This window comes from Aotus nancymaae, unplaced genomic scaffold (assembly GCF_030222135.1).
Source record: "Aotus nancymaae isolate 86718 unplaced genomic scaffold, 86718_ANA_hifiasm-v0.15.2.pri h1tg000041l, whole genome shotgun sequence".
Taxonomy (NCBI): Eukaryota; Metazoa; Chordata; class Mammalia; order Primates; family Aotidae; genus Aotus; species Aotus nancymaae.
Genome location: NW_026988455.1, coordinates 20,001,053 through 20,016,269, shown reverse-complemented (window position 1 = coordinate 20,016,269; position 15,217 = coordinate 20,001,053). Strand labels below are relative to the sequence as shown.

The window sequence follows — 15,217 nt, the reverse complement described above, 5'->3', positions numbered from 1 at the left end:
CACAGGAGCGGGGTGTCCTCCGCCCGGGGCTCCCTGTGGCCTCTTGGTCCCCTGGCCCAGCCAGCCACCGTCCCCAGCACCCAAGCATGCAATTGCCTGTCCCCGCTCCCTGCCAGTCTCCCCTCTTCATGTTTGTGTTTTGTTTGGGGGGATATTTTTCATAATTAATTAAAAGACAGGCCGGGCACGGTGGCTCATGCCTGTAATCCCAACACTTTGGGAGGCTGAGACAGGCGGATCACCTGAGGTCGGGAGTTTGAGACCAGCCTGACCAACATGGAGAAACCCCATCTCTACTAAGAATACAAAAAATAAGCCAGGCGTGGTGGCGCACACGTGTAGTCCCAGCTATTCGGGAGGCTGAGGCAAGAGAATCGCTTGAACCCAGGAGGCTGAGGTTGCGGTGAGCTGAGATCGTGCCACTGCACTCCAGCCTGGGCAACAAGAGTGAAAGTCAGTCTCAAAAATAAATAAATAAAGACAAAAAGCAAGAGGTGTCTAAATCTAGACTCGGGGTCCACACCAGGCAGTGGGGTTGCAACCTGGCACCTGGTGAGCTCCGTTTCTTCCCAAGCCCGAGCAGAGGGTCATGTGAACTCCACCGGAGCAGCCAGGGCCCGAGGGGGGCACCACCTGCGGACCGCCCTCCTGTCCCCAAGCTTTCAGGCAGGCACTGAAATGCACCAAGCTTCTGCACTCTGCTGGTCAGTGGCGGCTATTCCCTCTGCAGCCCAGCCGCCCAGCCACAGGTGTCTGCCTGGCCCGTACACATCGGGGGTTCTGGTGTTGGGAGCTGAACTGTCCCCACCTCAGGGTTATATTTCCCCCTCTCCTTCCCTCCCCGCCAAGAGCTCTGCCAGGGGTGGGCAAAAAAAAAAAAAAAAAAAAAAAAAAAGTAAAAAGAAGGCCGGGCGCGGTGGCTCACACCTGTAATCCCAGCACTTGGGAGGCCGAGGCGGGTGGATCACGAGGTCAAGAGATCGAGACCATCCTGGTCAACATGGTGAAACCCCGTCTCTACTAAAAATACAAAAAATTAGCTGGGCACGGTGGCGCGTGCCTGTAATCCCAGCTACTCAGGAGGCTGAGGCAGGAGAATTGCCTGAACCCAGGAGGCAGAGGTTGCGGTGAGCCGAGATCGCGCCATTGCACTCCAGCCTGGGTAACAAGAGCGAAACTCCATCTCAAAAAAAAAAAAAAAAAAGGGCCGGGCGCGGTGGCTCACGCCTTTAATCCCAGCACTTTGGGAGGCCGAGGCGGGTGGATCACGAGGTCAAGAGATCGAGACCATCCTGGTCAACATGGTGAAACCCCGTCTCTACTAAAAATACAAAAAATTAGCTGGGCATGGTGGCGCGTGCCTGTAAGCCCAGCTACTCAGGAGGCTGAGGCGGGAGAATTGCCTGAACCCAGGAGGCGGAAGTTGCGGTGAGCCGAGATCGCGCCATTGTACTCCAGCCTGGGTAACAAGAGCAAAACTCCGTCTCAAAAAAAAAAAAAAAAAAAAAAAAGAGAGACAGAGAGAGACCAGCAGAGAATCTGAGAGTACACGATGCAAGGGAGTGATGATGATCTGAGTTAAGGAGGGAAGTGAGTGCATATGGGGGATAAGGAAGAATGAAAAGGTGACAAGATCAATAGATCTTGATTGATCCTGGTGGAGTCTGTAAATTAAAGGGAATGAGGTGGAAAGATAGTTTAAAGTAGACACATTAAACGATTCCAGATGGAAAAAAAAAGAACTTCTTACCTAAATCTGACTTTGTTTTATTTTACAAAGTCTAGAAACTGCTCCAAAACAGCAACACCTTTATCTTCAGTAAGATACTCCCAATTCCCATCCAGAGACTCTCTCTCAAAAATTCCCATCCATTCTAACGCTAACTGCATCTGTCTGTGGGTCCCCAGCTTTCCTGGGCTCTGTTGCTTATCTCTGTATAAAGACTTCTTCCATGGCTGGGGTGAGCAGGCTGGGACATTTGCAGGGGAGGCTACCTAGAAAGAACTGACAAGACCTTCAATAACCTCCCTTTGCAGGCTCCATATTGCCCTTAGCTTGGAATCATAGGGTTCAGGCTTTAATTTCCAAGTCAGAGATGGTCACTTAGTTTTTGAAAGTAAGTGTTATATAAATCTAGAATTACTGAAATGCAGTGTTTACACAAGGGAAAAAAATTTTAAGGTGCTTACATTTTATAGCTCAATAAGAAAAGCAAAAGTATCTCTTTCAGACAATATACATATCATTTACTTATTTCCATTACAGGATATTCACTAAACAATCAGTAATACGAACAAACTTCTAGAAGGTGCCCAGTCCTATTTCATGCAGTTTAGCATAAAATTCAGAAATCAAGATAACAGGGCCAGGAGCGGTGGCTCGTGCCTGTAATCCCAGCAGTTTGGAAGACTGAGGCAGGTGGATCACATGAAGTTAGCAGTTCCAGACCAGCCTGGCCAACATGGCAAAACCCTGTCTCTACTAAAATACAAAATTATCCAGGCATGGGGGCAGGTGCCTGTAATCTCAGCTACTCCAGAGCCTGAAGCGGGAGAATCGCTTAAACCTGGGAGGCAGAGATTGCAGTGAACCGAGATCGTGCCATTCCACTCCAGCCTGGGCAACAGAGATTCCCTCTCAAAAAAACAAAAACAAACAAACAAAAAACACATTTTTTTTGTGAATTACTATGTCTGTGGAAGAAATAAATCAAGCCTAGTCAACCACAAAATGTCAATTAATCTCTGGTGACATAACCAAAAAATTTTCACCTAGATCTTACAAATAAGGTAACTACATAACCGTACCAAACCAATTATTGAATTGGGTCTGCTTTATCATGCAACTTACAACAGACTTTCCTCAAGTCTCTTCCATGGACCACAACTCACAAACCGTAGCTGGGCACGCTATGATTCTTGAATCACACTTTTATCTAATTTTCTAATATTTGACAGTGACTCCTAGACATTTCTAAAAGGAAAAATGAGGAAGTAGGGACCCCAGGGACCACAGCTCTTTCCGCTCATGAATCCTGCACTCTGAGTCAGGATTCCCCCCTGATGACTTTCCCATCCCTGCACAACCTGGGTGAGATGAGGCACTGGGAGTGCAGAGCTGCCCAGAGAGGGCTCCAGTCCAGGGCAAAGCCGCTGCAGAGGAAAAAGACAGAACTCCCAGGGTCCCAGCTGCTGGCCCAGGCACCGTCTTATGGCTCTGGGGGACTAAGAGTCGAGCTGGGCCAACGAGGGTTTGGGTCCTCAGACTTTGGAGCTGAGAGGAAGTCTGGATCTAGCTACAGCCACTTTCAGCCCGTTCCCACCAGCCCCCACCCGTCTCTCACAATGACAGACCCAGCACTCACCATTTCTGGGCTTCGAGGGGGTCTCGGTCTTTTAGCCATAAATCTGCGAATACCTGCAGGACACACGGCCACAGACGCTTGGCCTCTAGGAGCAGAGGATGCAGAGCAGTGAAGAGAAGAACTGGAACTCCGGATACGGAGCAACACAAAGGACCCGCAACATTACGGAAGCGTCCTGTTTTATCCTGCTGCATACCTGATTAGTTTCTAATCCAATGCTCCTGATTGGATAAGGTTTCAGGGCCCACCCTTCACGCCCTGAATGACGGAAAATTTGATCAGACACCGGGCTGAATGAAGCAAAAATAACAGTGTAGGCTGCAGACTTTACAGTCGGGGGTCTTCTTCCCTGATCTGAGCCAGGCCAAAGCCAGAGGATATTTGCATTTAACCTTGTGTAACGTCCTATGCATTTATAAATGATACATAATATAGTAATTCATAAATTGAAAAAATATAATGACAATTATTTTTAAATTTCTAATTTTATGACCTTTGCTGCGGATCCTTTGCAGTGATATGGTTCGGCTCTGTGGCTCCACCCTAATCTCATCTCAAATTGTAATTCTGGGCCGGGTGCGGTGGTTCACGCCTGTAATCCCAGCACTTTAAAAGGCGGATACAGGTGGATCACGAGGTCAGAAGCTCAGATCATCCTGGCCAATATAGCGAAATCCTGTCTCTACTAAAAATACAGAAATCAGCCGGGTGGGGAGGCGCGTGCGTATAGTCCCAGCTACCTGGGAGGCTGAGGCAGAAGAGTCGCTTGAACCCGGTAGGCGGAGATTGCAATGAGCCGAGATCGCAGCACTGCACTCCAGCTTGGGCTACAGAGCGAAAAATTGTAATTCTCACGTGTCAGGGCAGGGACCGGTTGGAGGTAATTGTATCATTGGGACGGATTATCCTCGTGCTGTTCTTGTGATAGTAAGGGAGCTCTCAAGATAATCTGATGGTTTAAAATTGTGGCACGCTGCCCCCACCCCATTCTTTTTCCACCATGTAAGATGTGCCTTACTTTCCCTTCACCTTCTGTCATGGTCATGATTGGAAGTTTCCTGAGGATTCCTCAGCAGTGCAGAACTATGATTCAATTAAACCACTTTTAAAAAAAATTACCCAGTCTGAGGAATTCATATAAGCAATACAGCAGTGTGAAAATGGACTAATCGGGCAGCCTGAGATTTCAAAAAGGAGGCAATCTCTGCAGTAAAATATGGACCACAAGTAAATTTTTAATTGTCTAGTAGCCGAATGCTAAAAAGTAAAAAGAAAAAGGTGGGGCTGGGCGCAGTGGCATGCCCCAGCACTTTCAGAGGCTGCGGTGGTGGACCACCTGAGGTCAGGAGTTTGAGACTGGCCTGGCTAACATGGCAAAAACCCGTCTCTACTAAAAATACAAAAAATTAGCCTGGCGTGGTGACAGACACTTGTATTCCCAGCTACTGGGGAGGCTGAGGCAAGAGAATCGCTTGAACCTGGGAGGCAGAGGTTGCAGTGAGCCAAGATCGCACCACTGCACTCCAGTCTGGTGACAGAGTGATTCTGTCTCAAAATAAAAATGAAAGAAACAGGTGGAATTTATTGTAACAATTGAATCAGCTCAATATATCAAAAATACTATTTTAATATGTGATTGGTGGATGGTTAATAAAGCATATACATTATTGAAGCTAGAGTGTAACCTTGTATTTTACCTTTCTAGCATATGGCAGTTAAGACCAGCCACATCCAGCACTCTGTAGTCACCTCAGATGCATTTGAACCACAGCTTGTGCTGGGTAAAATGGGGCTTAGACTAACAGAGTGCATTTCTATGAGGTTAGGCATTCTAAGTCATGGGATAAATAGGAGATTGGTACAAGATGCAGTTCACAAAGACCTTGCTCATAGTTTGCAGTAAAGAAGCCACAAAAATCCACCAAAACAAAGATGGGAATGAAAGTGACCTCTGAATGTCCTCAGGAATCATTACACGCTAATTATAATGCATTAACATGCTAAAGACATTCCCACCAGCGCCATGACAGTTATCAAATGCCGTGGCAACAGCAGAAAGTTACCTTAATGGTATAAAAGGAAGAGAAACACTCATTTCTGGAAATTGCCCACCTCTTTCTTGGAAAACTCATGAATAATTCACCCCTTGTCTAGCATATACTCAAGAAACAACTGTAAGTATTCTTTATTGAGCAGCTGACGCTGCTGCTCTGCCTATGGAGTAGCTATTCTTTTATTCCTTTACTTTCTGAATCAATTTGCTTTTGCTTTGTACTGCAGACTCACCCCAAATTTTTCTTTCTTCCTCTTTCTTTCTTCCTTTCTTCCTCCCTCTTTCTTTCTTTCTCTCTCTCTCTTTCTTCTTCTTCTTTCCTTCTTTCCTTTATTTTTTTGACAGAGTCCCACTCTGTCCCCCAGACTGGAATGCAATGGCGCCATCTCAGCTCACTGCAACCTCCACCTCCTGGGTCCAAGAGATTCTCCTGCCTCAGCCTCCAGAGTAGCTGGAATTACAGGTGCATGCCACCATGCTCAACTAATTTTTGTATTTTTCATAGAGATGGGGTTTCACCATGTTGGCCAGGCTGGTCTTGAACTCCTGACCTCAAGTGATCCACCAACTTCTGCCTCTCAAAGTGCTGGGGTTACAGGCATGAACCATGACCCCTGGCCCTAAATTCTTTCTTGTACAAGATCCAAGACCCCACTCTTCAGTTCTGGATTGGGACCATTTCTGGAAGCTTCTTTTCAGTGAATCACAAACAGATGATACTAAGGAAACCCTCAACCCAAAAGAAATAGACTGAGTCATGAATTAGTTAACTTTTTGTAAGTGGTGGCGTACCTGGGTAAAGAATGGGATTGGGTTAGTAGCCCAATTTAGGGAGTTAGAGTGTCTCCTAAGACAGATAAGATAAAAGGTCTCTTTTAGTAAAAGGCAAGAACACTTTACAAAACTTGTGTTTGAGGTGCAACTTAGAAAGGTGAGAGTCTTTCCTAAGATTTAGGGTGTTAGAGGCCCCTCTCAGTAAAGTCTGTCTCAGCTAAGATTATTATTGGCATCATGGAATGTTAACCACTGTTGTCTTTGTGTTTGTGTGTTTGTTTTAAGACAGAGTCCCCCTCTTGTCACCCAGGCTGGAGTGCAATGGCCAGATCTCGGTTCACTTCAACATCTGCCCCCTGGTTCAAGTGATTCTCCTGCCTCAGCCTCCCAAGTAGCTGGGATTACAGTGCATGCCACCATGCCCAGCTAATTTTTGTATTTTCAGTAGAAACAGGGTTTCACCATGTTGGCCAGGCTGGTCTTGAACTCCTGACCTAAGCTGATCCACTCACCTAAGTCTCCCAAAGTGCTGGGATTATAGGCATGAGCCACCACGCCCGGCCCTGTCTTTGGATTGATATGCTTTCCACTTTTTGCTGATGGCTGTGGCTGACAGAATTAGGACAGTACAGAATCATGGAACATGGGAAGCCTTTTTCTCCCTAATGTGGGAAACTTGAGAGCTGATTGGAATTCTAAAAAAGATTCTTTCACAACCAACAAGCAGCCAAATAAACTTCTGATTCAGTGCAATGCATGGATCTTTCTCTGGCTTTCTTGAGTGCTTCACCATTCCCGCTGTGCCATAGGCAATGCCTCTGTCTCTCTCTCTCTGTGTGTGTGTGTGTGTCTCTCTGTCTCTCTTTCCCTTTCCTATCTTTTCTGTTATCCAGGCCACCATCTTGCCCAGATACCACATGTTGAAAATTCTGGTCAGAAGTCTCTGAAACAGACCAGCTACAGTGGTGCATGCCTGTAATGTCAGCACTTCGTGAGGCTGAGGCTGGCAAATCACCTGAGGTCAGGAGTTCAAGACCAGCCTGGCCAACATGACAAAACCTCATCTCTACTAAAAATACAAAAATTAGCCAGGTTGGTGGTGGGCACCTGTAGTCCCAGCTATCAGGAGGCTGAGGCAGGGAGACTTGCTTGAACCCAGGAGGCAGAGGTTGCAGTGAGCCGAGATCACGCCATGGCACTCCAGCCTGGGAGACAGAGTAAGACTCCATCTCAAAAAAACAAAGAAACAAAAAAGAAGTTTCTGAAGCAAACAACAACAACAACAGCAACAACAACAACAAAATGGGTGAGGTTTCCCTCTTCTTTTATGTTCTTGGGAACTTGATCTTGTAGTCATGTGGCAGTATTTTCTCTTGCTTTCCACCATCCAGCATACAGAACTTTTGCGATTTATGTTATACGTAACCCTAAAAATGACCTTGAGAAGTTAAAAACCTTTGCAAGCTCAAAATTGGCTGCTCTAGGCTTCTTCTGGGAGACTCCAGTAGAGACTGCTCAGTGCTGTAGCTCAGTAGCTGGGCTTTGCTGTTTCACGGTGCTAGCCTGGCTTCGGGGTTCAATTTCTGGCTTAGAAAATGAGTCATTTCTGATTTGGTATCTGCGTGAACATTTGCTGATTTTCTTCCCCTCCACGAACCATGCTGGATTTTTCTTTCTCTGAGCTACCTTTGAAGATTCTAGATTTTGTGGAAACTGCTTGCCATCTTTTTGAAAATACTTTGTACACTTGTGGTTAGGTTTACAACCTTAGTTACAGCTTATTGGTTTCACCTGGGAAGTTGTTAGTAAAGTTTAAAAATCAGAAATAATGGCAGTTTGGCATGGCTAAAGTCAAATAATGAGAGAATTAATTTTTTTAAAAAGAGTGTCATGGCTAAAAGTCAGCTTAATTATTATTATTATTATTATTGTTATTTTAAGATGGAGTCTAGCTCAGTCACTCAGGCTGGAGTGCAGTGATGTAATCTTGGCTCACTGCAACCTCCATCTTCCCAGAATAATACTCCTGCCTCAGCCTTCCAAGTAGCTGGGATTACAGGTGCCTGACAACACACCCAGCTAGTTTTTGTATTTTTAGTAGAGACAGCTTTTCACCCTGTTGACCAGGCTGGTCTTGAACTCCTGATCTCAAGTGATCCACCTGCCATGGCCTCCCAAAGTGATGGGATCACAGGCATGAGCCATTGCACTTGGCCCAAAATTCAGCTTAATTGATTGCAGATATTCAAGCTCTAAGAGCCTGAAACTCCTTGGAAAAAAACAGAGAAGGTGCCACAATAGGCACTTTGGGAAAATGTCTGTTTTCCTTATGAAACCTCAGGAAATGGAAGTGGATAGATCCCTCTCAAAGTCTAAGGCTCTGTTTGATTTTGCGCTGCATTATCTGATGGCTTTTACTTTCCAGGGTATCAGAAATTACTTCACATTATGAAAGAACTTAGATATGTAATAGCTAGTGGCAGCTATGAGGGTATACTTGGTTTTTTGCATATTTGAATCAGAGAAGTGTGCTCTTGGCCACCTAGAAGGCATGGAAATGTCCCCTCCCCACACTGAGAGGTAAGATGTCAATGGGTGATGGGCTGATTCCGTCTTTTGGAGATCCAGGTTCTAGTATAAAAATAGAAGTTTTAATTTGGGGGATCTGTTTTGCCTTCTGGCTGTGCCTACTTATTAGGCTGTAGACACTGTGTGGTTTTTGCTTTCTTGTCCCTGAAGTCAGGGTGGTAATCCAATTAATAAACTGACAGATGAAAAATCTTACAGGTACTTGAACTTCCTCCATCTGTGTATTTATATGTGTTTTGTGTGAAATGAAAGAGCTTTGATTAATTGGTTTAAAAATAGTAAGAGTTTAAAATTAAAGATTTTATCAGAAAAATTAAAACTGGTATGTTTTAACTTACATGATTTTAGTAATCTTTGGGAAATAAAACATTTGTGCATGCTAGATATGTGAAAAAAGAAAAATGTACTTTTGGCAAAGGATGACAAGAAGTCATGGGAATGTGGATTAGTTTTGGCCTAAATTAAAGGATTAAAGAATTGCTTTATGTTAGATAAAATAGAGCTGAAGGTCTAACCAAGTTGTGAAATGTTTGTAAAAAATTAAGTCTTGTAAAAGAATTTCTGGGTGTTAACATATTGACTAAAATTAAAGGGGTATTCAGTTTTTTTAGTAAATTGAACACAGGAATAAAATCACAAATGGTTTTCCTTAGAGCACTAATCTGCTCTTTCACAAAAATTGCAGTGTTATAAAAGGATTTTAGGATTCTTGCCTTTTGGTCAAACTGATTAAGACTAGATAGATCTGTCTATAAGGTTTCATTAAGAATTGGGTTTGACATCAGTAATGCAGTAATGCAAGGTTGAGACAGCTTTTTCCCAGGAACAAGATTTTCCTATAATAATTTAAAGATGAAAGATTTTTATCTGCCCTTTTGAATAAACTGGAGCAACAGGAAAAAAATAGATTGTTTAGAAAGGGAAGTCTTCCCTCTATTAATGAGTAAAGGTTTTTGCCTTCTTAAAATTTTTGAATTATCATTTTGGTTGATGAAGGACTTATGATAACCTGGGATTTGATATTTGACAAACTTTAAAAAATAAATTTATAAATTATTCATTTTTCTTACATAAATATCTTTTAGATATTAGATGCCCTAAAGTACAAAAATGGCATTTGGTTTATTTGGTATAAAAATCATACAGGAAGAATTGTCAGAAAGCATTGTCAGGCTAGGTGCAGTGGTTCACACCTGTAATCCCAGCACTTTGAGAGGCTGAGGAGGGTAGATCACCTGAAGTTAGGAGTTAGAGACCAGCCTGGCCAACATGGTAAAACCCCGTCTCTACTAAAAATACAAAAATTAGCCATCTGTGGTGGTGGGCATCTGTAATCCTGCTACTCAGAAGGCTGAGAGGCAGGAGAATCACTTGAACCCAGGAGGCAGAGGTTGCGGTGAGCTGAGATTGTGGCATTGTACTCCAGTCTGGGCAACAAGAGCAAAATTCTATCTCAAAAGAAGAGAAAGCATTGTCAAATATGAAATGGTGTTTGGTTTTCCTTGGGCTGTACTTGTATAAATGTTACTGGTATGCGTTTCAAAATAATGGAAAACTCCTATAATTCTGATATGACTTAGTGTATGTTATTAGTAGTAATAATTGTTATATCAAATTGTTGTATGCCATAGAAGTAACCAAAATCTCCTTGTCAATTGTGGCTTCAATAGTGGCTGTTCTAAGACTTCTTTGTCATCCACAGACAATTGTTGTCTTGTTTTAATCCTCTTTGACATAACTCTTGAGGCCAAGAGTTCAAGACCAACCTTCATGTCAACATGGTGAAATTCCATCTCTATTAAAAATACAAAAATTAGCTGGGTGTGGTGGTAGGTGCCTGTAATCCCAGCTACTCTGAAGGCTGAGGCAGGAGAATTGCTTAATCTGGGGAGGTGGAGATTGCAGTGAGCCTCAGTGACAGAGCAAGACTCCATCTCAAAAAATAATAATAATAATAATAATAATAATAATTAAGCCAACTTTTAACCATAATGCTCATTAAAAAAATATTTAATTATCTTATTACTTGACTTTAGCCATGCCAAACTGTCAATATTTCTGACTTTTGAACTTTACTAACATAACTTCCCAGGTGAATAACTTCCCAGGTGAAACCAATAAGCTTTTTTCTTTTTTTTTTTTGAGATGGCGTCTCCCTCTGTTGCCTAGGCTGGAGTGCAGTGGCCAAACTCAGCTCATTGCAACCTCTGCCTGCTGAAACCAATAAGCTGTAACTAAGGTTGTAAACCTAACCACAAGTGTACAAAGTATTTTCAAAAAGGTGGCAAGCAGTTTCCACAAAATCTAGAATCTTCAAAGGTAACTGAGAGAAAGGAAAATCCAAGATGGTTCATGGAGGGGAAGAAAATCAGCAAATGTTCATGCAGATACCAAATCAGATATAACTAATTTCCTAAGCCAGAAATTGAACCCCGAAGCCAGGCTAGCACCGTGAGACAGCAAAGCCCAGCTACTGAGCTACAGCACTGAGCAGTCTCTACTGGAGTCTCCCAGAAGAAGCCTAGAGCAGCCAATTTTGAGCTTGCAAAGGTTTTTAACTTCTCAAGGTCATTTTTAGGGTTACGTATAACATAAATCGCAAAAGTTCTGTATGCTGGATGGTGGAAAGCAAGAGAAAATACTGCCACATGACTACAAGATCAAGTTCCCAAGAACATAAAAGAAGAGGGAAACCTCACCCATTTTGTTGTTGTTGTTGCTGTTGTTGTTGTTGTTTGCTTCAGAAACTTCTTTTTTGTTTCTTTGTTTTTTTGAGATGGAGTCTTACTCTGTCTCCCAGGCTGGAGTGCCATGGCGTGATCTCGGCTCACTGCAACCTCTGCCTCCTGGGTTCAAGCAAGTCTCCCTGCCTCAGCCTCCTGAGTAGCTGGAACTACAGGTGCCTGCCACCAACCTGGCTATTTTTTGTATTTTTAGTAGAGATGAGGTTTTGTCATGTTGGCCAGGCTGGTCTTGAACTCCTGACCTCAGATGATTCGCCCACCTCAGCCTCCCAAAGTGCTGGGATTACAGGTGGGAACCACTGTACCTGGCCTATTTCAGAGACTTCTGACCAGAAGTTTTAGCACATGGTCTCTGGGCAAGATGGTGGCCTGGATAACAGAAAAGATAGGAAAGGGAAAGAGAGAGACAGAGAGACAGAGAGACAGAGAGAGAGAGAGAGAGAAAGAGAAAGAGAAGCACTGCCTATGGCAGGGGGAGAAAGGTGAGGAGCTCAGGAAAGTCAGAGAAAGACACATGCATTGCACTGAATCAAAAGTTTAGGTGGCTGCTTTTTGGTTGTCAAAGAATCTTTTTTGGAAGTCCAATCGGCTCTCAAGTTTCCCACTTTAGGGACAAGAAAGCTTCCCATGTTTCATGATCCTGTACTGTCCTAATTCTGTCAGCCACAGCCATCAGCAAAAAGTAGAAGGCAGATCAATCCAAAGACAGGACTGGGCGCAATGGCTCATGCCTGTAATCCCAGCACTTTGGGAGACAGGTGGGTGAATCAGCTGAGGTCAAGAGTTCAAGACCAGCCAGGCCAACGGGATGAAACCCTGCCTCTACTAAAAATACAAAAATTAGCAGGGCATGGTGGCATCCCAGCTACTTGGGAGGCTGAGGCAGGAGAATTGCTTGCACTTGGGAGGCAGAGGTTGCAGTGATTAGAGATCTTGCCCTGCACCCCAGCCTGGGCAACAAGAGTGAGACTCTGTCTCAAAATAAAACAAACACACAAACACAAAGACAACAGTGGTTAACATTCCATAATGCCAATAATAATCTTAGCTGAGACAGACTTTACTGAGAGGGGCCTCTAACACCCTAAATCTTAGGAAAGACTCTCACCTTTCTAAGTTACGCCTCAAACACAAGTTTTGTCAAGTGTTCTTGCCTTTTATTAAAAGAGACCTTTTATCTTATCTGTCTTAGGAGACACTCTAACTCCCTAAATTGGGCTACTAACCCAATCCCATTCTTTACCCAGGTACGCCACCACTTACAAACAGTTAGCCAATTGGTGATTCAGTCTATTTCCTTTAGGTTGGAGGTTTCCTTAGTATCATCCCTTTGTGATTCACTGAAAAGAAGCTTCCAGAAATGGTCCCAATCCAGAACTGAAGAGTAGGTTCTTGGATCTCATACAAGAAAGAATTTAGGGCCGGTGCTGGTGGTTCATGCCTGTAATCCCAGCACTTTGGGAGGCAGAGGTTGGTGGATCACTTGAGGTCAGGAGTTCAAGACCAGCCTGGCCAACATGGTAAAACTCCATCTTGACTAAAAATAAATTAGCCAGCCGTGGTGCCATGCACCTGTAATCTCACTGTAATCCCAGCTACTTGGGAGGCTAAGGCAGGAGGAGGTTGCAGTGAGCTGAGATGGCGCCATTGCTCTCCTGCCTGGGTGACAGAGAGGAACCCTGTCTCAAAAAAAAAAAAAAAAAAAAAAGTGAGAAAGAAAGAATTTTGTGTGAGTCTGCAGTGCAAAGCAAAACAAATTGATTCAGAAAGTAAAGGAATAAAAGAATAGCTACTCCATAGGCAGAGCAGCAGCGTCAGCTGCTCAATAAAGAATACTTACAGTTGTTTCTTGAGTATATGCTAGACAAGGGGTGAATTATTCATGAGTTTTCCAAGAAAGGGGTGGGCAATTTCCAGAAATGAGTGCTTCTCTTCCTTTTATACCATGTAAGGTAACTTTCTGCTGTTGCCACGGCATTTGATAACTGTCATGGCGCTGGTGGGAATGTCTTTAGCATGTTAATGCATTATAATTAGCGTGTAATGATTCCTGAGGACATTCAGAGGTCACTTTCATTCCCATCTTTGTTTTGGTGGATTTTTGTGGCTTCTTTACTGCAAACTATCAGCAAGGTCTTTGTGAACTATATCTTGTACCAATCTCCTATTTATCCCGTGACTTAGAATGCCTAACCTCATAGAAATGCACTCTGTTAGTCTAAGCCCCATTTTACCCAGCACAAGCTCTGGTTCAAATGCATCTGAGGTGACTACAGAGTGCTGGATGTGGCTGGTCTTAACTGCCATGTGCTAGAAAGGTAAAATACAAGGTTACACTTAAAGATTTAGTTTCAAAAATGTACACGCTTTCTTACCATTACATACCAATCACATATTAAAATAACAATATTTTTGATATATTGGGCTGATTAAATTGTTACAATCAATTCCACCTGTTATTCTGCCTGTTTCTTTTGTTTTCATTTTGAGATAGAGCTGCTCTGTTTCCAGGCTGGAGTGCAGTGGTGTGATCTTGGCTCACTGCAACCTCTGCCTCTTGGGTTCAAGCGATTTTCCTGCCTCAGCCTTCTGAGTAGCTGGGATTACAAATGCCTGTCAGCACACCCAGCTAATTTTTTTGTATTTTTAGTAGAGACGAGGTTTTGCCATGTTAGCCAGGCTGGTCTTGAACTCCTGACCTCAGGTGATCTGCTGCCTTGGCCTCTGAAAGTGCTGGAATTACAGGGGTGAGCCACTGCACCCAGCCCCACCTTTTTCTTTTTACTTTTTAACATTTGGCTACTAGAAAATTCAAAATGTACGTGTAGTTCATATACTACTGCAGAGATTGCCTCCTTTTTGAAATCTCAGGCTGCCTGGATGTATTAGTCCATTTTCACACTGCTGTAAACAAATACCTCAGACTGCATAATTTAAGGAAAAAAAAAGTGGTTTAATCGATTCACTCCACGGCTGGGAATCCTCAGGAAACTTCCAATCATGCCCATGATAGTAGGTGAAGGGAAAGCAAGGCACATCTTACATGGTGGAAAAAGAGAGAGAATGGTGGTGGTGGGGGGAACGTGCCACAATTTTAAACCATCAGATATCTTGAGAGCTCCCTTAACTATCACAAGAACAGCATGAGGATAATCTGTCCCAGTAATTCAATCACCTCCCACCTGGTCCCTGCCCTGACACCTGGAAGTTACAATTTATTTTATTTTTTATTTTTACTTTTTTTTTTAAAAAAAAATAAAAATAAAGACAGGGTTTCACCATGTTGGTCAGGCTGGTCTTGAACTCCCGACCTCAGGTGATCCACTCGCCTTGGCCTCCAAAGTGCTTGGATTACAGGCGTGAGCCACCACGCCCGGCCTACAATTTCTTTTCTTTTTTTTTTTTTTTTGAGATGGAGTTTCGCTCTTGTTACCCAGGCTGGAGTGCAATGGCGCGATCTCGGCTCACCGCAACCTCCGCCTCCTGGGTTCAGGCAATTCTCCTGCCTCAGCCTCCCGAGTAGCTGGGATTACAGGCACGCGCCACCATGCCCAGCTAATTTTTTGTATTTTTAGTAGAGACGGGGTTTCACCATGTTGACCAGGATGGTCTCGATCTCTTGACCTCGTGATCCACCGGCCTCAGCCTCCCAAAGTGCTGGGATTACAGGTGTGAGCCACCGCGCCTGGCCT

The 15,217-nt window shown here is 43.8% G+C and overlaps 1 protein-coding gene across 1 annotated transcript in view; it reads right to left on the bottom strand.

Annotated features, from left to right (window-relative positions):
* The window catches only part of LOC105725070 (zinc finger protein 679), a 185,074-nt gene that overhangs the window by 15,392 nt on the left and 154,465 nt on the right, over positions 1–15,217 (bottom strand). The window contains exon 5 of the mRNA XM_064361569.1: positions 3,366–3,450. Within this exon, the coding sequence (XP_064217639.1) occupies positions 3,366–3,450 (85 nt within the window). The remainder of the gene's footprint in view (positions 1–3,365; positions 3,451–15,217) is intronic.